The sequence below is a fragment of the Coccinella septempunctata genome, chromosome 3 (assembly GCF_907165205.1).
Source record: "Coccinella septempunctata chromosome 3, icCocSept1.1, whole genome shotgun sequence".
In the NCBI taxonomy this organism is placed as follows: domain Eukaryota; kingdom Metazoa; phylum Arthropoda; class Insecta; order Coleoptera; family Coccinellidae; genus Coccinella; species Coccinella septempunctata.
Window position 1 is genome coordinate 14,645,341 of NC_058191.1, and position 24,737 is coordinate 14,670,077.

The window sequence follows — 24,737 nt, forward strand, 5'->3', positions numbered from 1 at the left end:
TGTTGAAAGAACATGTCTCGTCTCAATGCAATCGGCAAGTCTTCCATCAAAGAGGGTAACCCTTGGGCAGGAAGTATGGCCCTATCAATTAATTTGATATTATGGCCATCCACACATTTAAACTGAATCTCCTTTGTGACCCTTTTATTCTTTTTTTGGGTTACCTTGCGCTTTGAGAGACCAATAATGGGCGTTATGATAATTAGTGATACTGTCTTCATCAAAGTTCGACTCATCTGTCTGCATGATTTCATTTAAAAAGTTCGAATCAATCAGCACTGAGCATAAATCTGGAGAAGTCCAGTCGCCTCAATAGATCCTCTTTTCATTTATTTGCACTAGCTTGTAATGGTAAGGGACGTCAGCATATTGAACAGAAGTGTGCATTACGAACCACACTTTACACTGGGAAATGCCAAGCCGTCGAGCGACAACATTTGTTGACGTGGTTGGGTCCGCTTCAAAGAGTCGTTGTGTTTCATTTGCTTCCTCGTCGTCGTCATCCAGAACACGAGGTCTTCCCATGTCAGTCCGAAGTACTGAAGCAGACCCAGTTTCTCGCAGTCTTCGATAAACTCTGTCAAATACGCCAATATCAGGTACTCTACGAGTAGTATACAGTCGCAAATATTCATTATTCGACATGTTCGACATCACCGCCGCTACTACCTCAACTGCCATTTGATCAATGTTTCGCTTATTTAATAGCAGGTGTTATACCTTTTTGAATAGCTAAAGAGAAGTAGAAGTTTTTAAAATTATATGTCGAATGAGTTCCATGAAGTTTTTTCAAAAAGAGAGCTTCAAAGTTAAAAATACTTCTTTAATTCTAACCGTTGTCGAGCAGTCGTATTGAGCTGTTAGTGGTAGGTTCAGTTTCTGTTGATCGTTTTTATTAATTGGCATGCCCTCTAACTGGATACATAAAGAAAACGGCCCCTAGGAGCTCCAATCCGAAAAAAATCGATAAAAAAGACAAAAATAAAGGATTTTTAAGAAAAATTTCAAAACTCAATATCTCCATAACGGTCGAGTTTCGGACACCATATTATAGAACCAAATCTATCAGAAATGACCTGAATAATAACGTTCTTCAATATTCAGTAAGACATTACCAGTAACCCTGTATACTTTTCAACATGTAATTAACCATCTATATCTGAAGGGTACAGGGAAAAAACCATTGATGTCAATTTTTGTCCGAAAATGAGTTAGACGCACAGTTCAATTCAGAATGAAAAGTAGTATATTATGGTATATTAAAACGGGCATTAGACTAGCTCAGTCATACGTTAAATCGCTCCCGAAGATTTACCGTGCAGGGAAAGAACTAACGATATCGATCAATATACGAAAGAAAAATCTCTAAGTCATTTCAAGTAATGCACTCAGTTTATGTATAATAATATTAATAATGTTCATTTCGAGAATAATACTATTTAATATGTCATATTTTAAATAATATGAATGGATTTTGAAGTTGAAAACGCGTTTTTCTCAGCTCTAAGGAAAATTGACATCGATGGTTTTTTCCCTGTACCCTTCATCTTATTCTGAATAGCTCGAGTATGTACAATGATCGTTTTTTTACTATTCTGACAGACTGTTCTAGACAATTCCCCCTATATACAGGTCTAAATTTTGGTAGAGGTACTCTACTGGGTTCAAGGTATCTCCCCTTGTATAAATCTGACACGCTCGAGTAACTCCCAAATTTCCCTCTTGGGCTTCCCAACTAATAGATAACCTTAGGTCGCGCGCGCTTCTGTTCTTTGAGGAAAAAACCTCAATGATTTTTATTTTTTCCACCATGGCGTACCTTTTTTTGAGATGATAATGAATAAATGATAATTCTATACCTCACTTTTGAACGGTTGTATATGTTTTTGCGGTGCAATAATTTTCGGATTATATTACGAAATATCGACTTAAAAAAAGGATGGTGTTCTTAAGGAGCTACACAAGTATAGTTACTAGCCAAGAAACTATATACTAGATTGGCGATCAAGCTAGTCTTTTCCCCTGAAAATTACGATTACAACAACATAACCTGAAGGGAAGATGCGATGTCCAAGCTGAAATGTTCTGATTGCGAAAAGGATTGTTATTTTATAGACATAACGAAATCAAGAGAGATCAAGGAACATTTTGGTTGCCCGTGTGATATGTGCAGGAAAATCTACTGCCGAGAATGTAACCATTTTTCCTCAAGTTAGATAAGTGCGCTGTGTAGCACCCGAAATTGTTTGAAATTCTTTTGCACAGGCTGCATGGAGTTATTCATGCGCATGTGAGGGTCTTGCCCAGTATGAATGAGAGAATCATTAACCTGGAGAGGGAAACCCAAGAACTTAGAGAGCTGGTCGAAAATCAAGCTCCAACATAGGCACAGGTAGTAGCAGACACTTTAGATCTTAAGAAACAGGTCAACCAATTAAATGTGGAAATGAAAACATAGATAGGTGCACCAAATACGGCAGTTTCCACTGCATAACATCATGGTAGAACCAACATTGTGTGAAATGGCAGAACGCGATATACGTGCCTTAAATGTCCTACTCTTTGGTATGGAGGAGAGTGAGTCGGCACAAAATGTGAGTAAACAGTACTATGATTTAGACAAGGTAGTGAATATGGTAAAGAAAGTAAAAGAGAATATCCAAAAACAAGATATCACAGGGTACACCGTCTTGGAAAAGTTAGACCTATTAGGGTCATAACCTCTTCGCCACTGACAGCTAAATAAATCTTAAGAAATAAAGCAAAACTCAATGAAGATAAAATTCACTTCAAAGCATATCAAACACCTCTTCGAAGAACATATAAAGAACGTACTTAGAGAACTGGAAGAATGAAAAATGAAATGAATATACGAAACAAATACATTAATAACATTCCGAAGATAGTTTCCTCACAGAATGAAGTGCTAATATTATACTGATAACGGAAACATGGTTGACTGATCAAATACCTGATGGCCTTATATGTATGCCTGAATACTTCATGTTCCGCAAAGATCGAGGAGCTAACGGAGGAGGTGTTTGCATTTTCATCAAACTTACCATAGCAGAACATGATGTGCATGCGGTTAAATCATTGTGGCTTGAAATGAAAATTGGAAATGTAAGGTTTTAGTAGCATGTTTATATAGACCAAAGAAAACAACAAGAGAAAAGATTAACTTAAACCTAATACGGACCATTGCGAATGCCATAACATTAAAAGAACCTGTATTTATAATATTATATTATATTCATCCAAATAATAAATTAATCATGACTTCCTGGAGAGTTATAAAAATCACCAACATATTGATTATCCCACAAGAATAATGAAAGATCAACGATCACTTCCAGACTTAACAAACGAGAGGAAATGAGAGGAAACTAATCTTCGATATCCATCAGTATGCACCACTAGGGAAAAGTGACCACGTTGTCTTCACAGCCAAAACACAACTAAAAATTATAGCTCAACCAACTCGGAAGGTTTTCAAAAGACAGTTCTGGAGGGCCGGTGTATAAATCGGGTTGATTTGATGTGTCCTTTTATGGGCCAAATGTATCTTAATTGAAAAATTTAATTGATCCGGTATGTACGAAATTCAGGTCTGCTGGGTATGTGCGAAATTCAGGTCTGCCAATCAAGGGGAGCCTTTAAAAAATTATAGTATGTACAACTCATTTTCCATTTAAAAGAATAAGATTAGATTTTATTGATTTTGACAATAAAATAAATCTTATATTATCATTCCAAATTCATCGATAAAGCTTTAATGGATCGAGGCCATTCTGCTCAAAAAGTAATTATTAATCTGAAATCAATATTTGCACGTCACAGAATTCCGATGCTTGTTTCTGATGGAGGCCCACCTTTTAATTTCCTCGAGTTCAAGTCTTTTTTATTCGATTGGGATAATGAACATATTGTTTTCAAGTCCATATCATGCCCAATCTGAAAGTTCTGTCAAAATTATCAAATAAATTCTTATAAGATGTAAAAAATCAGAAACAGATCCCTTTTAGGCTCTATTACACTATAGATCAACTCCAAAATCAAATCTGCTTTCATCTGTTCAGTTATTAATGTCACGAAATAGAAATAATTTACAAATTTTAACGAAAAAATTAAAACCTAAAATTGTCACATTTAAAACTTATAAAGAAAAGATTAAACAATCTCAGGGTCGTCAAAAATCTTACTATGATAAAGACAAAAAAGAATTACCTCTTCTTTACCCAAATGATCACGTGTATTTCAAGAAAAATAACAAATTAGACTGGAGCACAGCCAAGGTCAAAGAAAGATTAAAATGCAAAACATTTCACATAATTGAAATGGAGTAAAATATCCCCGAAACAGAAAACATTTGAGATTCAGATCAAATTACACTTGTCATAAATATGACCTTCTTCAAAATTCTACAGATAATATATTGAATTCTAGGGGTGAGGAAAGTACGAATGGTGTTACGTGTTACTGAAATGATGCAAAAGATTTCAATGTGTTATTCTGCAGCAAAAATATAGGGGGTCTTTCATATAACTTTTTGTTCAACACCCTTTTCCCTTCAATTTACAGCCCTTTAAAATTTATTTACTACATAAGTCTTAGTCCTTCAGAGGTTTAAGAATAACACAGAGAAAATCAGAACAATAAAGCTATTTCTTAATAAACTTTTTAGGTTTTCACTCCCAATCTCTGAAACAAAATCAATTAAAAATGAAATCGACGATTTGCTCCTGCGTAAATTCTTGCACTAATTTGTCAGGAGCAAATTAACTCGAAAAAATTGTTGTCTGACGATGAACTGAAAATAAATAACGTTGAAATTATAATTTTAAGTGGAGTCTATATCAGACTCCTTCATCAGACGAAAAATCTATTTTCGAAAATCTTCTGAATTGTGGCTTTTGTCATATGACTTCATGTGACAGCAGTTTACTTGATTTATTATATCAATAAATGATAACCTCTCTGTGAATTTATGGGAATAGAGTCTGAGAAGTATTTTTTTTGTGATCAAACAAACAACAAAGTCGAGACATAAATAAGTTGCAGATTGAGTCTGTCTTAAAAATTTTTAAATGGGAAAATATAGGCGCATTAAAAAGTTCTGATACGAGATATCATAGGAGTTGTTTTTTTCAGCCCATTGAGATTACATTTTAGGGTAACAAAAACACTCAGAAGCTGCCATTTCATTAGCATCAGTTATCTGCCAAATTTCATTCTTCAAAATTTTTCCAAAGTGGATATATTAAATTAAAACAATTTTTTTACCTAATTTTAAGGGCTGTAACTTGGAAAGAAAATGGTTATAAAAAAGACCCTCCTTAATTTTGCTGAAGAATCGCCCTTTGAGATCTTTCGCATAAATTCATAAACACCCTGTGTAGAACAAGATATGGTAAGGTGGTGAAACCTCCTGATAGATTGAATATTCGGCAAAATAATTAAAAATATTCTGCTGAAGTAAAGACTAGTTAGGTTAGGTCAATCGTCGTCGGTCAATCGAATCATCATTAGTATTACATATTGTGCAAGGAAGATGTGGCCTTTTTCTAGAAAACCGAAAATTGTTACAAGAAAAAAATGGCCAGAAATTGTCGGTATTAATTTAATTACGAAAACCAGGAAAATCTGCAGTAAATCTTTTTCGTTTTGCCCAATGAGTAAGATAAAAATTCCAGTGGCCGTCTTACGTGAAACACACTGCACATGTTGTTATTATTATTAGCATCAAGAGACGTTTGATGAATCTAGTAGTAAGAATAAACATCGACGAATGGAAAGCAATTGGAGGATGTTGATTAATTGGCTACAACACAATGAAATCACAAGAAAATACTGACCTTGTTTTTCAGTAGATATTTTGTTATATCTGCATTTCGATATGCAAAATAAAATTGGTTCAACTGTAGTTTGGTAACACCAAGAAAAATATTTTCTGTTTCTAATTCTTCCCAAAATTCAATCACCATAAAATTATCTCGGAATGTTTGTAATAACCCCTCATCATAAATCAATGGTACTAGCTATGAAAAAAGGAAGATTAAGATCAGTTATTTCTGGATGTCGATATCTTACCTGCCAGAAATTGAAAATTGGCTTTGTCTCATTCCTCACTAGTTGGCTATGACATTTTTCTTCCTGACAAAATGGTCTGCATGTAATAAATGAGTTTATATCAGCTTTCGTGTATTGAGCCTCTGGTATATATATGAATCCAAAGAGGACAGTTTTCTAAAAACTAAAGTATTATAGAAATAAAAATAGTGATACTTTTGCATCTTTCATCCGAGAATGAAAACAAATATTTTTATGTCGCGCCCAGATAAACACAGCACAGTCATCACACTCGCTTACCCCGCATTTTTAACACCACGCCACAACAGTCAAAGCATAAGGCTCCATTTCCAACAAGAATATAAAAGCTTGCTGTTTGATTTTTTTTAAATATTGACCGATTTAATGACAGATGAAAGAGCACTATGCAGTTTCATGCACATGAAATCAATAATATTTTTGCTAAGGGAAAGTCTGACAGATAAAGGTATGGTTGAGTATGTCTAGTACAACTTTGGCTTTTATATTGACTGAAATAGTTACTATTTTTCGAACGAAAAGGAGACACTTCTACACATACAGTGCAGTTACTGTTACTGAATTCCGGTTTCCTTGAACTTTCCGCGACACGATTCCCCATATTTTATCCTCAGCATTTCACGAAGAACCAGTTTCTGAGTTATGAAAACTCCTTCTAGCTTGGAACTTGCACCACAGAAAACAATTTCATTTGATAATATACAGGGTGTTTCATGAGTCATTGTCCATACCCTAATGGTGAATGCTGGTCATCCAGGCCTTTCAGAAAACTTGCTTGTTTTGTATCCTAAGGCTATTAGTTTCGGAGATACCGGGTGATTCATGAATATTGGCCTTAATTTGCGATACCCATAACTCTGGACTGCAAGGTCCGATTTCGATCAAATTTCAGGAAGCTCTTCCAAACGGTTCATGAAATATCAATATTTTCAGTGCAGTACTCATTATAGCCCCAAATGTATATTTTTACATCCCTTTTTTCGTTACTCGTTATTACCATGAAAAACTATATAATTTAGTCTAAAGAATTCAATTTTCAATTTGCATGCCACACTTGTCACATGGGAATAGGAACCGAACGAATTCATATTTTACGTCTTTTTTTCGAAATGCGGTCCTGCTTTTATTCCTTCGGTGATAATATTTATTGTCCTTTGCCGAGATTCTGAATTATTTTAAATTCTGTTCTATTCTTCTTCTCTTTGAACCCTCAGCACATAGTGAGTGTTCTTGAAAAGGTGTTTAAAAGTATGCAAAATCTAGCTGGGAATTCTTTTGAAATAACATATTGAATTTAGATACAAATGATGTAAACCATCTTGGAAAATGTAATCCGTAAGTATATTTGCTGCATAACATACATTTATTCTTCAACAATGAAAATGTACTATCATAAGAGATGGGGTTCTTCCATCTCGACACATTTCCTAGCGCTTAAAATCAGATCATTTATTGCCCTTCTTATAATATCGGGATTTTGTTTAACTTCTGCACAGACTTCATCTATCCTCTGCGGCAAATTCTCCTTTGAAGTCCAAATTGTCTGTCACTTTTTCAGGTTCAGTGGGAACTGAGGGTTTAAAATGAAAGAGTTGAACAGAATTTCAAAAAATTTAAAATCTCGATCGAAGACAATGAATAATATCACCAAAGGAATCAAAACAGAACCGTATTTCGAATGAATGACATAAAACATGAATTCGTTCAGTTCTTTCATTGTTGTTTTATGAAAGGAAACATAAAGGTTGAGGTATTTCGGGAAAACAAATTTTAATATAATAGTTATGTGTGTTATGAAGCAAATACACTTACGGATTATATTTTCCAAGAGGGTTTATATCATTTGTATCTAAATTCAATATGTAATTTTAAAAGAATTCACAGCTCGACTTTGCTCGACTTTTTTACGGACACTCAATATGTGCTGAGGCTTTATTGAAGAATTGAAGAAGAATGAAGAATTTGAAATAATTCCGTGCAAAAGACAACAAATAATATCACCGAAGGAATAAAAACAGGACAACACTTCGAAACATAAAATATGAATTCGTCCGGTTGCTATACCCTTTTGACAAATGTGCCATGCAAATTGAAAACTGAATTCCTTAAAATGGGTAATGTAGTTTTTCATGGCAATAACGAAATTTCTGGAAAGGATGTAAAAAATATAGATTTTGGGGCTTGAATGAAAAATCACGGTATTCTGAGTACTGCTCTGAAAATATTGATTTTTCATGAACCGTTTGGAAGAGCTTCCTGAAATGAACAAACACATAAAATTTTATTGAAATCGGACCTTGCATTCCAGAGTTGTACTATCGCAAATTTAGATCAATATTCGTGTATCTCCGAAACTAATAGCCTTAGGCAACCAGACAAGGAAGTTTTTTGAAAGGCCTGGATGACCTGCATTCACCATTGGGCTGTGGCCAACGAATCATGAAACATCCTGTAGATTGAAAAGTGACAAAATAGAACACCTTCAGTATGTTCTGTCCCACATGCATTCCGAGGGCACGTAGGGAGAAGGCAGCTGTTGTTAGTTTCTTGTTGAGGTTTTCGATGTGGCTAGCCCATTTCATGTTTTTGTACAGGTGGACTCTTCAGAATTTTGTAGGTTTCCAGCAACAGTGTCCTCCACAAGTGAAATGTGTTGGGGGTGGGGGTCCACTTGATCTTGGTACTACCACACCACCGACTAACCATCTGTGGAGCTCATTCGGAGCAATGTTATGTCAGGAGAGTCTATGATAATGTTTGTGTTGTCTGCGTATAGAAAATAATGCGTGATATTCTTCTTCTACTATTAACCAGCCAATTTGAAAACCGCAGTATCGATTCATGATCAGGAGCTACCAAACGTTGAACTTAAATTAAATGGTATGGATGGCAGTTTTGGTTCAAAAGTTATGAGAAATTCAAATTTCAGGTGAATACATGAAGCACCATTTATCTCGGTTATGGAATTGATTAGACCTATCATATATGGGTTTTTTGGACTCGCCTAGGGTAGCTCTACCTCAGGTCACTGTATGTTCATTTACCAATGAAACACCCTGTATAGTGAGTGGAAGAAACCGTTAGTAAGCGAGATACTTGATTGTTGAAAAAAGATCATAAATTGTTGCCAACTTCAAATGAATTGGGTAGATTGTTTGATAACCAATCCAGAATAACCATATTGGTTATTCTGAGGTATTCCATACACGACGTGATTCATAGGCACTTCCTATTGACTTACCCTAGACCTTCCTACCGAAGTCTCTTTGGTCGATCTCAGAAGAGTGAAGTGTGTGCCGCTTGTATTTTTTCTTACTCTGGGTATTTTCATTATATTCAGTTTTCACTTGATTTAGCTATCTTGGGATACATAAGTCATAATCTAAAGTACACCATACAATCGAGGAGTTATTCACAAGATCAAAATTTAATTCATTATGACCAACCAGCAGGTCGAAGAGATTACACTGAGACAGATTTTAGAAGAGATAACCCAGCGAGCACAAACATCCCTGGGATGTTTTGGGATGTTTCGAAAATGTTGGCATGAGGATGTTTCTTTGAAACGTAATATGCACTTCCCAAAGAGGTCTCCAAAGGCTATTGGAAATCTTTATTTGTTCTGATCTGTGCCATCTGTGGCATTTCTTCGTCTACCTACTGAGAGGTACTGTCGTGTTGAAAATAATGTAAACGTGTGGATATCTTGTCTTGGCGTCGCATAGTTTGCCTTGGGAGGTTTATTCCAAATAAACAATATACAATTCACCTATTTCATTTTGCCGCCATTTCCACTTTCTTCGTAGTTTGGACTGTGAACTGTTCGGAGTTGAAAGTTGATTGGTGATTTGTATAATATTAACTCCTTCTGTGTTGGTTTTGCTTGTGAATTTAGGATCGATCTCTTCATAGTAACCAAATACAATTAATCAGTAAGTATTACATGAATTAAAAGTATAGTATAATGTCCAGAAACATACATATAACCTCAAAAGAATCCACGCTGCGTGGTTAATATTATTTGTGTATTTGGGACTAGGTATAAGAGATCATTGTATTTTGGTTGGAATAATCGAATGGTATATGGAAGGTTATTATAATTATTCAAGAGATAACTTTATAAAGTTTAAAGCCATATCATCGAGGATTTCAACATATTTCGATAATCTATCTCTGCCGTTGATAATTCCCAGAATATTTTGTAAGATTACTCTTCCGACGATGATAATAATCATTCATCACTTGTGAATCACAAAATAATTCAAATTGTCCCAGAAAAGTTCTTGTTTTTGAGAACTCCTTTAAAATGTTGTATTGTATCTATAAATACCAGTACAAATAATTAAATAAATAAAATCGTTTCGCAAATCAACCTGGTCAGGAGCTATACAATTCGAATCTTCCAGAACCTTTCATGCAGCTATTTTCTCTGTTATTTTAATTGGAAAAAATCATCTTAACCTTCATATATTTTGTGAATTAATTGTTTGAATTGTTTTTATTTTGTAGATGTGATCCATAAAAAATTCCAAATCACTGGGAAAGTATTCGAATTCTATGCCAAAGATTGGCAGTTAAGGCATATTAGGCAGAGGAGGAGGGACGATAAAATGAAGGGAAAATAAATTTTTCATAATTTTTTTTTCATTTTCCCTTTCGGTACATCTAAAATTATAATCAATTTGTTTTCTATTATTATATTTCTGTTTTTTTATGTTAAATGTGATATTTCTTTTTGGTTATTTATGTTTGTTTTATTGAATGTGATATATTTTTTTGTTTATTCTCCCTTTCTGTAGTATAATATTCATCAATTGTTTTTTGTTGTTCAATTCTTTATGTGAAATGTGATTTCTTTTCATCCTTTTGTACCTGTTGAAGTATCATTAAAATATTTTTATTCTTATATAGTATTCTGTATTTCATTTAAAAACTTTGTAGTTCATTTAAAATTGAATGTGGTATCCTCAAACATTCAAATGAAAGAAAAAAGGCCTCACAAAAGAATTTCATATAAAGTCTTACAAACAGCGATTTCGTGTGCGCAAAGCGCTTTAGAAATGTTCTATTGTGTACATGAAAAGGCTATCAAAAAAACTTCCGAGTAGTTCTTTTTGTGACATCCCAGGGACATCCATATAATAGCCGCTTGCGGCGGACATTGGCTGTTCTATAAAAGTTCTATTCATGTATAAACAGAACATCGCAGTGGATGTTCAATGTCTCGAAATCTCTTACTTTTAACATCTCTGAGATGTTTTTGTGCTCGCTGGGAAGAGACGATAAGGCGGAAGTTAAGGTACGAAATTACTGTTGAAGATGCAATCGTTGAAGAAGAGAAACGAAGTACTGGAAAGAGAGAATGAAAAATTGGAGAACAACCTAGAGAAGACAGAGCGCCAACACAAATAAAATAATATAGGTAATCATTTTTAGTCTTGACGCAAATGATGAATTAACATCGGATTATATTTGTGCTGAAGTGGACCGATTATCGAATATTCAAGTTGAAACATCAGAAATTAATGATTATTTCAAATTGGGAGATCTTCCAAATAGTCCTATTAAGGTGGAGTTTGTTTCTCATCAAACAAAAGAGTTCTCAACAATACTAAGAATCTGCAGGGTACTTCTGTATCAATTGCTCATGATTTGATATCACCTCTACAGCGCCAGGAAAACAAGAGATCCAGGTCATTTTACTAAGTGAACAAGCAATGACGCATTATGACGTGTTCCCAAGTCACGTCAGAGTTATATGTAATTCTTAAAGCCAGACAGACTAGATGCATAGACCGAATAGAACTGGCCCTCAAGCTAGGGCTTCCAGGATTGAGTGAAAATAATCAAAATCAAAAATTTGATTACTAATTTTTGTTACCTTCTTAACGTCTTATAAAAGTAAGAAATATTTGTTGGGGTGGTATGAGAAAAAGGATATTAACTATGGTGGAGTAGGACTGCTTGGAGCTGGCAGGCCGAAGGTTACATCACAAAGGTGAATTAATTTACGTAAGGCGCGGTTCTCACTGGAGCGATACGACAAGCGATGCAACATGAGCAATCTTTTATCGCCCGATGCAACTTTTATCTTCGCAACACTCCAGTGCACACTGAAGCGATACGATATCCAAATTAAGCGCTTAATTGTCAATCAATTACGAAATTCTATGCTACTTTTTCCGATTTGATTCTCAATCACCTTTCTGTCGCTGAAGCGACACGGCAGCTGTGTCGCCCAAACCGACGCGATTCCGATATTTATCGATGTAGTATCGCGATCGCTTCAGTGTGCACTGAATTAGTTGCTTCCATTACGTTTGCACGGTTATAAGAGAGCCGTGTCGAATCAGGGTCGGGTTGATTATCGAATCACCTGTCGCATCGTTTATCGTATCGCTCCAGTGAGAACCGCGCCTAAGCCATCACGAAAGTATTGATCAAAAATGATCAAACAGTATTCCTTCGAAGGAATTGCGATTTTTGAGTTGAGAATACTTAGTTCTTAATAGCTACTAGTCACTGATTTCGCGAGGCTTTCGCTGGCGGGAAAAAGCCATATTAAACTGCTGGGTAGACCTACTCCCGATTTAAATTTAACCCAGGCAGATAAAACTCCAAAAACTTTTTACAAAAGACGATTCTCAAGAAAAGTGTATGAGAAAAACAAGTGGATATGTGGCTGTGAGACTGTAACTGGGTTGTTTTGCTTTCCTTGCTTATTATTCAACTTCTGGAAGAAGTAAGAATTTGATTGAATGAAAAGGTACTCAATCTAGAACATCGCATGAAAAGTGGTAAACAAGAAGATAAGAAACATGAGAATTCAACAAATCAAGATAAGAAGCAGAACATTGACGTTGCATCTGACGGTGTAGTTTTATTCTCTTCTGCATTAAAGAAGAACTCTCAGACTACGGGTACCCCGCAGTCGCAAATGTCATCGGCAACGACATTATCTAAGATGGACGGTGTCAGCATAAACAAAGCAAATGTAAACTTAGAGAATAATTCATCGGCGAACGCTATCGTCAAGGAAAAGGAACCTAATAGCGAAGAAAAATGGTCTACTATCAGAAGAGGAAGATAGTCAAATAATGGAAGAATTACCAACAAAGTTTGTTATGGGACGAAGGATATAAATGAAGATAATTCGATAAAAGGCGCCATCAGAAGGAGTTGGATTTATGTTGGAAAAATAGCAGGTAAAGATGTTACAGAGCAGGATATTAAATTGTTTTTGCAAAACGTCGACAAAAGTGAACAAATAATGGTAAAAAAACTCAATACTGTGGGTGAAAATTTGGCATTCAGTATTGGACTTCCAGATGATGATACATACAAAGAAGTTTTCAATGATTCATTTTGGCCAAAAGGTATTATTTTGAGAGAGTTTTCTTTCGACAATCAATTTTTCCGGAAGAACAGGCAGCAACACAATTAACGAAGAATATTCGAAACATACAATAAGTAATTCATCAAAATGTCCAATCTGTGGGAAATACTGTCAATAAAGTGAAGAAATTACTAGCAGACCATCCTGAATGTGCTATATTATGCATAACTGAACACTGGAAATCTGAAGATGAATTAAGACAACTGGGATTGCATAACTTTAAACTTGGAGGCAGCTTTTGTCGAGAATCTGGATATGGGGGTTCGGCAATTTATGTTCGCGGAAGTGTTGTGGCTAAAGAACTCAAACACATTAGTGTTCTGTGGCAGGTGAATTTGAATGTTGTGCATTGGAATGCGTAGTGCAAAAGTCGAAGATTGTTGTTGTCACAATCTACAGGCCTAGTGGACATATCGAATTGTTCTTTGAAAAACTTGAATTTGTCTTATCCGAAAAAGTTAATCACAATAGGGACTTATTTTTGGCAGGTGATATCAATATTGAGATGAAGGATGATAACAGTCTCAAAACAAGGTTGTTTACATTACTGAATCATTTCTCCTTAAAAGTACAAATTTCTGAATATACGAGAATCACTGTCTACTCAAAAAGTTGTTTAGATAATATAATCACCAATCATAACAGCATCTCATCATCTGAGGTCCTAGAGTATCATATTTCGGACCACAGAGCTGAAAAGGTCTGTTTCTACGTGGGACACAGTAATAAAAATGAACTTGTCAGGAAAAGATTCTCCACTACCGATAATAAGAAATGTTTCATTCATAAGCAAGAACAACAAAACTGGGAAAATGTCTTTAAGGTTGTAGAATCTAATGTTGATGTTCAGTGGGAGGTTTTCATTAATCAGTTTATAAATCTTTTTAGTGAATCTTTTCCAATAACGGTGGTTCACAGAAATAAAAAGCCTAAAGTAACAAAAAATGCTGAAATAGATAAAATCAAAGAAAGATTGGACATAATGTTAGTTTTAACTCAGTTTATAAGTCCCAATACAGTCAGTTGAAAAAAGAATATGATAGTTTTTTGCAAAAAGAGAAAAGTAGGCAATATGAGTATAGGATACAAAAATCGGATTGTAAGATGAAGTCAATGTGGGCCATTTGTAGGGAAATAACGGGTTAAAATAAATATCAAGAGAATTTAATATGTGAGGATCCACCAAAATTTGCTAATGAATTCAATTCCTTCCTTGTAGAAGTTATAAAGAATTTAACTAATATTCAATGTGGTGAAACTTTCAAATGTCAAATTTCAGAACATGACAGGTCTATGTTCCTTAGGCCTGTTAGCGCAGTTGAACTGGTGGAATTATCTCTGCATTTAAAAAGTAAATATTGTAGTGGTTATGATGAAATACCTGTAAATATTGTGAAGGCCTCGATCGGGACACTATCGGACGTACTCTGCTACATCATAAATAACTCTATGAAATACTCAATATTTCCTGACCAGCTAAAATTTGCTTTGATAAAACCTATATTCAAGAAAGGAGACCCAAATGATTTGAACAACTTTAGACCGATTAGCTTATCACCAGCTTTCTCAAAAATTTTTGAATTAGTGTTGACTTCCAGATTGCTCTGTTTCATGAATGAAAATAAATTATTTGCTCAGTTTCAACATGGATATTTAAACGGTAGACCAACTAACACAGCTATTTATCAGTTTGTTAATGCAATATTGAATCATTTAGAAAACAAAGATTTAGTCTTAGGACTTTTCATTGATCTAAGTACAGCTTTTGACTGTGTTAATCACGAAATCATCCATTCCACCATATTTGCGAGAGAAACTTGTTTTCAGAGGGGATGTTCATGAGGTCGCGATCAGGCATGGACGGAGGCTTATGTTGCCTAGTTTTCGTTCAGCCACGTTTCAGCGCTCTTTTACGTTCAACGCTGTGAAGCTCTACAATGAGCATGCTCATATGTATGAGTTGACCTCCGTGAGTTCGCTGAGGTCGGCATTAAGGGGACGGTTGTTGACCGAACAATGCTGTTAAAAATGTTTTATTTCATGTACTTTATTAGAAAAAATAATTGTTTTTTTTTTTTTTTTGTATGTATTTGGAAGGGTTAAGTTGAGTAGCTTATGCTAGACTTCGCCCTTGTTCTGTGAAAGGATGTATTTTTTTTAACATTCAAATAAAGGCACTATTATTATTATTATTATTATTAAATTCTGTTGAAAAAACTGGAGAAATATGGCATACGAGGTAAAGCTAATGATTGGGTAGGATCATTTTTATCAAATAGAAATCAACAAGTTGTTGTCAGCAATGGAAAGGATAGGGTAAAATAAGACATTTGTTTGTTTGTTTTCTGGAGGAAATAATATGGAACAAATTATAGAGAAAACTAAAGATAAGATTTGCATATTGAACGATTGGTTTTCTATGAATGGATTGATGATAAATGAATCCCAAACAAGTCTAATGTTGCTTCGGACGAGGCAGTCACAATATTCTGTTCCAGCTTATATTAACCTAGTAAATCAGGGAGTTAAAATTGTATCGCACACAAAATTCTTGGGCGTACATGTTGATGAGTTGTCTCTATGTGTTCTTGGGAAGAACACATAGAGAAGACTTGTTTGAAGTTATCCAGTGTGGGATACGGAATTAACACTTTAGCCCACTACATGAATGAAAATACATTAAAGATAATTTATTTTGCTAATGTCGAGTCAATTTTGAGATACGGAATTATTTTTTGGGGAGGGAACTGCAAAATTACGTCAATATTTATAGTCCAGAAGAGGATCATTAGGAACATTTTGAAAATGAATTATAGAGAATCGTGTAGAGGCAAATTTAGGAGCATGGGAATATTGACTATATTTGGTTTGTACATATATGAGAGTTTGATGTTTGTTTTTAAGAATAGGAATATGTTCATCGCATTTGGTGATCATAATTATAACACAAGAAGTTTGAATCTCATTTTTCCACATCATATTATAGATTAACTATGATAGAAAAGGGTCCATTTTATGCATGTGTGAAAATGTTTAATAGATTACCAAATAGTCTCAAGGGATGTTATAATGTGGGTAAATTCAAGAAATCCATTAAGAGGTTGCTGGTTCAATTGGAACCATATAATTTATCGGATTATTTTCTTTCGGATAATATTATTTAGTTTCTTGGTCACTAATTTGACGTCATTTCATTTTCTTATATATAAGAAATAATATGTAAAATCTGAAATAAAGGAGATTGATGACTTTAGCCTTGCGGCTTTCACACTCCTCTCCAGAGCAAAATTCACTTATCCCAGATATCTCAGATATCAAAAGGATTAAGCTCTGTTGGAGCCCTTTCCAGGTTTTCGGGCTCGTGGTGGTGGTCGGGTCCGCGTCGCTCCTCGGCTCCCCGCTGTAGGTTGGATTCCTGCTCCACCCGCACTTCCTGTCGGAGCAGACGGTGTTCCTCTGCATTCCCTATGTACTTGCGTACAGTTCTCGCCGTTCCGAGCAGTACCGCCTTCTGCATGACTTTATAAATCTTTTCGTTCAACTGAAGTTTTCTCAAGTTCTCTAGTAGTTTCTTCGGTATCAGGCCTGTAGATGAAATGACAATAGGAATGGTCTTTATATCTTTCAGCTTCCACTGCCTTCTGGTTTGTTCCTCGAGATCTCTGTATTTTGAAATTTTTTCAGTGTGTCTATCTAGAAGATTGTTATTATTTGGAATTGCCACGTCGATGAATAGTGCTGTGTCCTCATCCTTATTGAGCAATATGAGGTCTGGTCTATTGTGGGTTATTTTCCGGTCTGTGAGAACCGTGCGATCCCAGTAGAGCTTGTGATGTTCGTTTTCCAGCACAGCATCTGGATGGTAATTGTAATACGGAACCTTTTTCGAAGTTAGAAGTTGGTGTTTTAGTGCCAATTCTTGGTGAAGAATCTTGGCAACAGCATCATGTCTATTTTTGTACTCCGTGCCCGAGAACTTCTGACATCCCCCGGTGATGTGCTGGATAGTTTCATGTGTCGCACAGCCATAACGACAGCTATCGTCTGCCACTGAGGCATCCTTGGCGATGTATTTCATGTAATTTCTTGTTGGAATCACCTGATCCTGGATGGCGAGCATGAAGCCCTCTGTCTCAGGAAACAACCTTCCGGAAGTCAACCAGTAGTTCGACGCAGATATGTCGACGTAATCATGGTTGACCTCATTCTGGTGCCTCCCATGCAGAGGTTTGCCAATCAGTTTCTGCATTTTACTTTCTGCAGAGTGTTCGACGGTTTCCAAGTGATCCTGGTGTAGCTTTAACGGTGTAGAAGTATCAGCAACACAAACTACTCGATGGAGTTCTGACGAAGCTGCCTTGCTCAAGAAATATTTTCGAAGTCCTTCAATTTCCTGGGACATACGGTTGGACAAATCAACAATTCCTCTACCCCCAAGATGTCGTGGCAGCTCTGTCCGTTCTATTGAGATTTTGGGGTGATGTTTATTGTGTTAAGTCAGCATCGTCCTTATTTTTCTCTGTAAAGCTGCTAAATCGGTGGTCGTCCAAGAGATAATACCAAATGAATAGCTCAGCGCCGAGCAAGCGTAGGTGTTAATCGCTTTTATCAGATTCTTGCTGTTAAGACCAGTTCTCATTATCCTCCTCAATCTTGTAGCATTCAACAAAAGACTAAGGCACGTATTTTTGTTCATAAAGATTTGTCCGTATGCTCCCATGTTTTTGTTAAAATAGATAGGGTTAAAAAGCCTCTCGAGCCTGTTTATGAAGGTCCATTTTTGGTGATCGAACGTACGGACAAATATTTCAAAATTCAAATGAAAGATAAACAAGATACTATTTCAATCGACAGACTTAAGCCAGCATATTTAATGACAGATGATACGGACGTCACTACTGAATCAGACAGTCATTTACATCCTGATATTTCTAAAGATTTTGCTAGATTTCCGTCAATATCATTTAAGACTACGCGAAGTGGACGACATGTACATTTTCCGGCTCGTTATAGTGATATGGTGTCTACAAAAAGTATATAAGCAAATGTTGTTGTAAAAAGTGTCATTTGTTCATTTATTGTAATTAGCATTTTTGTATATTCGACATTAACATTAGTATCTCGTCACTTGCAATTCATTCTTTCAAATTTATTGCAGCTCCTGGGAGGGGAGTAATGTAGAGGCATAATATAATTGTGACAGTTTTGTGGTCGAAACATAGATATAGTTTTTAGTTCTATGTAAATAATTAGAATTTAAATTATCACCTATGTGTTAAAAAGCAATTGATAAAAAATATACATTTTCTTTTGTAAATCTGTCACAAACGTTTCCGAGTCTACTTTTGTTTTGGAATTTTCAAAGAATTCACCTGGCATTCGTATTGACGTCCCGTAGACCATCTGTGCTGTAGTGAAGTTGGAATCTGCTTTCAAAGAAGCTCGAATACCTAGCAACACTGTTGGCAGTGTATCGGTCCATTTGGTGGAATTATGCGCCCGTATGGCTGCTTTTATTGTACGGTGTTGTCGTTCAATTTTTCCATTGCATTGTGGGTGATAAGCAGTGGTATGACAGAGTTTCACTCCACAAAAGGAAGTGAGGTGATGAAAAAGTGAGGATGTGAATTGACTTCCTCGATCGGTTATGACACAGGATGGTGTTCCAAACCTAGTAATCCAATTTTGATAGAAAGCACGAGCAACTGTTTCTGCAGATATGTCTCCTAAGGGAATTGCCTCAACCCAATTAGTAAATCGGTCTATACAAGTTAAAATGTATTTTTTACCATCTGAAACAGGTAAAGGGCCAACAAGATCTATATGAATTATAGAAAAACGTTCATCTGGATCAGAGAATTTGGATATCTCAGATTTTGTATGCTTCGAAATTTTATTTTTTTGGCAATTTATGCATGATCGCGTCCAATTCTTAACATCTCCTTTGATTCCAGGCCAAACATATCTGGCAGACATGTTTTTTACAGTTGCTTTCACCCCTTGATGAGCACAACCATGAACGTGTTCAAAAACTGATTTCCGAAATTTTTTGGGAATGTATGGTCTAATACGATCCGTTGAAGTATCGCACCATAAAACTATCCCGGATTGAAGCTGGTGTTGTTTCAGTTGCAGAGCAGTATTGCTCTCCTTAAGTTCTGCCAATTCAGTGTCAGTCTTTTGTGCCTCTGCAATTCTTTTAAAATCAATAGCTTCGATGCTATCAATTCGGGACAACGCATCTGCAACGACGTTAGCGTTGCCGCTGATATGTTGAATATCAGTGGTAAACTCTGATATGTATTGGAGCTGCCGTAATTGCCTAAAATTTGCCTTTTCATTTTTTTGTCGGAAGGCATAAGTCAGGGGTTTATGGTCTGTATATATGACAAATTCTCTACCTTGAAGTAAATGTTTGAAATATTTGACTGCCAAATACACACCTAACAGTTCACGATCGTATGTACTATAAACCTTCTGCGCTGAATTTATTTTTTTTGAAAAAAACGCTAAGGGTTTCCACTCTGATCCGTCATACTGCTGCAAAGCTGCGCCTACTGCACAATCTGATGCATCAGTAAATAATGCTATCGGCAATTCTGGATCAGGAATAGTAATGCTGCATTAGCTAGATCCGCTTTGCATTTTTCGAAATCTTCTTCTAATTTCGGTGTCCAGATAATCGGTCTATTATCTTTTTTACGCGCACCCTTTAGTAGTTCATTTAAGCCTGCTTGGGTGTGAGCTGAATTTTTAATGAAAGGTCTATAAAAATTTATTATGCCTAAAAACTGTCGCAACTCATGAATTGTTTTTGGTCGTTGCAAGTCAACAATAGTATGTACTTTATCTGGCAGTGGTTTTGATCCTTCTGGAGTAATAAAATATCCCAAAAATTCAATTGCGTGGACACCAAATTGTGATTTTGCAACATTGATTCTAAGACCGTATTTCAAAAGTCTATCTAAAACCAATTTTAAATGTAGAATATGTTCTTCTTCAGAGGTAGACGCTATAAGTATATCATCAATATAAGAAAATACAAATTCTAAACCTGCCAAAACTTCATGAATAAACCGTTGAAATGTTGAAGGGGCATTTCGTAGTCCGAATGGCATAGCTATAAATTCAAATAACCCGAATGGAGTTGTAATGGCGGTTTTATGTCTATCTTCTTCGGCTATTGGTATATGGAAATAAGCCTTATGAAGGTCAATTTTTGAAAAAAATTGTTTTTTACCCAATATATGATTGAAATCTTCGATTCGAGGAATAGGATATCGATCGGGAAGAGTTCTTTCGTTCAATCGCCTATAGTCTCCACATGGACGTCAGGAACCGTCTTTCTTCTTGACTAAATGTAAAGGACTAGCCCATTGTGACTTTGATGGTTGAATAATACCATTGTCCAACATAAACTGAAATTCTTTCTTAGCTATAGTCAATTTTTGGTTATCAAGACGTCTAGGTTTCGAAAATACTGGCTGTCCTGTTGTAACGATATGGTGTTTAACATTGTGCTTAACATTACTAGGCAGAAAATTTGGTCGAGTTAACTCAGAATAATTGTTCAATAGTACACTGAATTTATCAAGTTTTTCACTGACTAAAGTACTCACTACATCTTCTGATGTGATGGACGCCAATTCACCTTTTCTGCAAAGCTTAGTGTCGCCATCCACCAACTGTTGTCTCTTCAGATCGACGAGTAGGTTGAATTTTTTCAAAAAGTCAGCACCCAGAATGCCTCTTGAGGTTTTGGCGATGATGAAAGGCCATCTAAATGCACGCCTTAGACCTAAATCGATTTCCATAATTATGATGCCATAGGTGGGTATCCGAGTACCATTAGCAGCATACAAGATGAAGTCATTGTTCGAATTTACCTGTGCTGAAGTTTTCTGACCATATGGAATAATTGATACGTCAGCACCGCTGTCCACTAAAAATTGCAAACCCGTGTTCCTGTCTAACATGAATAAACGAGAGTTGCAGCAAGTAACTGAATCAGTAGTAGATGTTGCTGCACTTTCCACTACTGACTGGAGTTTTCCGGCTTTTTCCAAGCACATATCTGTAGTGAAAATAACAGTATTTTCCTTCTGGATTGAATTTTTGTCTTGATTTCGATCTATCTCGGCCTCTCCCAGGGGTTAGACTTCGCCTAGTAGGTCTTTTTTCATAACTTATACTGAACTGTTTGATAGCTTTAGTAAGTTCCGCTACTTCTGTTCTCAATTCTTCAAGTTCATTGGAAGTACTTTTAGTTGCATTGGAACCTGAACCTTTAATACCATACAATTCATTTGGTGGGTTTAACTCATAAATTTTATCAGCCATGATTGCAAGACGATTAACACCTTCTTCACTTGTGATCACTACATTTTTTATATTGATTGGTAGATTTTCCAACCACAAGGTTTTTATTACTCTTTCTGATATATCAGTACCTGCTAGAGTTTTCAATTTCCTTAACAGTTGACTTGGTTTCAGATCACCAAGGTTTTGCCCTGTTAATAATCTCTTTATTCGTTTTTCTTCACTTTCTGCGAATATGCTCGTCAATCTTTCTTTGGCAAGCTGATATTTATTATCATCTGAACCGGTTGCTATATCCCAAATATTGTCTATTAAGGAAGGTTCCAGCTGGGATATTAAATAGTCGAATTTCAGTGAGTCCTTTCTGATACCATTAATTCTAAATTGAGCATCTATTTGATAAAACCAACGTTCCGGTTTCTCTGACCAAAAAGGTGGAATTTTAACTGAGATTTTGTTGATTTCTGGTAGATTGTTTTCTGGAACTTGATTTTCTTCCACACTTGGGGATTCAGCTTGCGACATTTCAGCGAGTTTACTTCGCACGTCGGGGTCACCAATGTTGTATTATTAGAATATGAAATACAGAGAAAACATACAATACTTCAGTGTGACTTTTATATATTTTTTATCAATTGTTTTTTAACACATAGGTGATAATTTAAATTCTAATTATTTACATAGAACTAAAAACTATATCTATGTTTCGACCACAAAACTGTCACAATTATATTATGCCTCTACAATCTTCGGGTGAACTCCTCCGTTAATTCTTTCTTCATCTGGGTCTGATTGATTTTTCTTGCCTGTTTTATGCCTAGATACTTGTATGTGTCTCCTTCCTTTAATGCTTCAATTTCTGCACCTTCCTTGAGTTTGAACGTACCATCTTCTATTTTCCCTCTCGTTATGTTTAGCAGTCGACATTTTTCTAGTCCAAACTTCATTTTGATGTCTTCCGAGAATCCTTCCACCATTTTCAGCATCAGTTGCGTTTGTTTTTTGGTAGATGCGAAGAGTTTCGAATCGTCCATGTAAAGGAGATGATCCAGTTTCATCATAGTTCTACTGCCGCTCTTGATGGAAAATCCGTAGTCCGTAGAATTAAATCTATGAGACATTCAGGGCCATGCAGAACCACAGAGGGCTCAGCGAGTCTCCTTGGAAAATTCCGCGTCTTATTGGAATAGGTCCTGTTGTAATGGAGCAATCTGCTGCTTTCATTTGAAGACTAGTAGGTTGACATGGCGTTTTTCAGGAACTTAACAATATTGGGATCCACCTTGTAAATCTTCAAGATCGTCAAGAGCCATTCGTGAGGTATAGAATCGAATGCTTTTTTGTAGTCTATGTACACAGCGTAAAGATTCCTTCGCTTGGAGAACGCTTGATTGCAGATAACTGAATCTATCATTAGTTGTTCTTTGCACCCTCGGCTGTCTTTGGTGCATCCTTTCTGTTGCATGGCGATGATGTTATTTCTTTCGCAATGGTTGTGAATTCGGAATTATTATTATTATAATATTATTATTATTAACTCCGCTGGAAGTGATAACGTGTGGGCAAGGGCAGGATTTAGAGATTTGAACCACCTTAATAAAAAAATTTCGACAGAATTAGCTTTTCTGGGTACGACTAATATCGCTGCTCAATTAGATTCAGCCCACCGGCATAATATTGTTAAGCACAACGAGCAAGTAGATAAAAACAGGTATGTTTTAAAAAGAATTATAAATTGCATAAAATTTTGCGGTAACCTGGTTTTAAAATTTCATATTTTTATTAGCCCCCTAGTGAACTAGATCACGAGCCGCCACTGCTTTATGGTATATTACTGGTTAAGTAACAGAGTGTTTCAAATATTAGGCTGACCGCCCACCGAATGTGAAGTTGACCTACGCTGCGCAACTTCTAAAACCGAAATAAAGATTTTTGATGAATGGCCGGCAACCGAATGCGACGCAGAACGAGCTGAGTCGGGTGACATCGCTTGTCACCGCTTTGATTGTACGGTTTTCAGTTTTCTATAGAAACGCGCCGCTTCCCCTACAACAATATCTAGAAATATGAAAAATTGCATCGATTCAAGCTGACTGCTCTTGGGTCCGCTTCGCGAACGGTTGTGAGCCCTCTCAGTTCCACTTAGCTCAGCTCAGCTTAGCAACGTTCCTCTTCGCTCAACTTCACATTCAGTGACCGGTCAGCCTTAGGCTATATTTTGGTTTATGTTAGAAGTTTAAAAAAATTACAGAACATTTTCCTCAGTAATTTTTATGTTTCATGTCATACTCTTAACAGATCATAGAAATTAATTACCATTTCAGAGATATGGGGGAGGATCAAGATATCTATGATCTGCTTTCTGATATCTAAATTACATTTCGAAAAAGATATCGGGGGTTATTCAAGATTGTTTCTTTAAAAGTGCCTATAAACGCACTGCCAATATAGGAACTACAGTCCAGGACTGCAGATACGTGCGTGTATAGGCACTTTTATAGTTCTCGAGATGCTCTCACTGAGCATCGATTTCGACTTCACATTCAAAATCCGAGGAGGAAATACTCTTCAAACGTTTTATTCCATTTTGACGCTTAGACGAAATTATTCAGCCCAGAGCAAAGAGGGTAAGTTGACGTTTATCCTTTCCGTGAAATACAATTTTTTTAATTCACAAGTGAAATTAAATAACATGAGCATAAACGTGGATAAACGTCATCCTTATCTTGTTCCTATGATATGCTAGCAACAATCAATCGAAGCGATACCTTTTATGTGATATCATGAATCAGCTAATTCTCTGGAAAGTGTCATCATTTGAATCCTAATCAAAATGGAATAAAATTTTTTATACAAAACGTGAGTTACAAATGTTCATTCTTACGAAGAAATAAACCTACTCACCCTTCGGGCT

At 35.9% G+C, this 24,737-nt stretch overlaps 1 protein-coding gene across 2 annotated transcripts in view; it reads right to left on the bottom strand.

Annotated features, from left to right (window-relative positions):
• The window catches only part of LOC123310592, an 82,386-nt gene that overhangs the window by 31,922 nt on the left and 25,727 nt on the right, over positions 1–24,737 (bottom strand). For both annotated transcript variants that reach the window (XM_044894141.1, XM_044894142.1), the window contains 2 exons: positions 6,091–6,246; positions 5,856–6,038 (listed from right to left, as the gene is read on the bottom strand). In XM_044894141.1, coding sequence (XP_044750076.1) covers positions 5,856–6,038; positions 6,091–6,246 — 339 coding nt within the window. The remainder of the gene's footprint in view (positions 1–5,855; positions 6,039–6,090; positions 6,247–24,737) is intronic.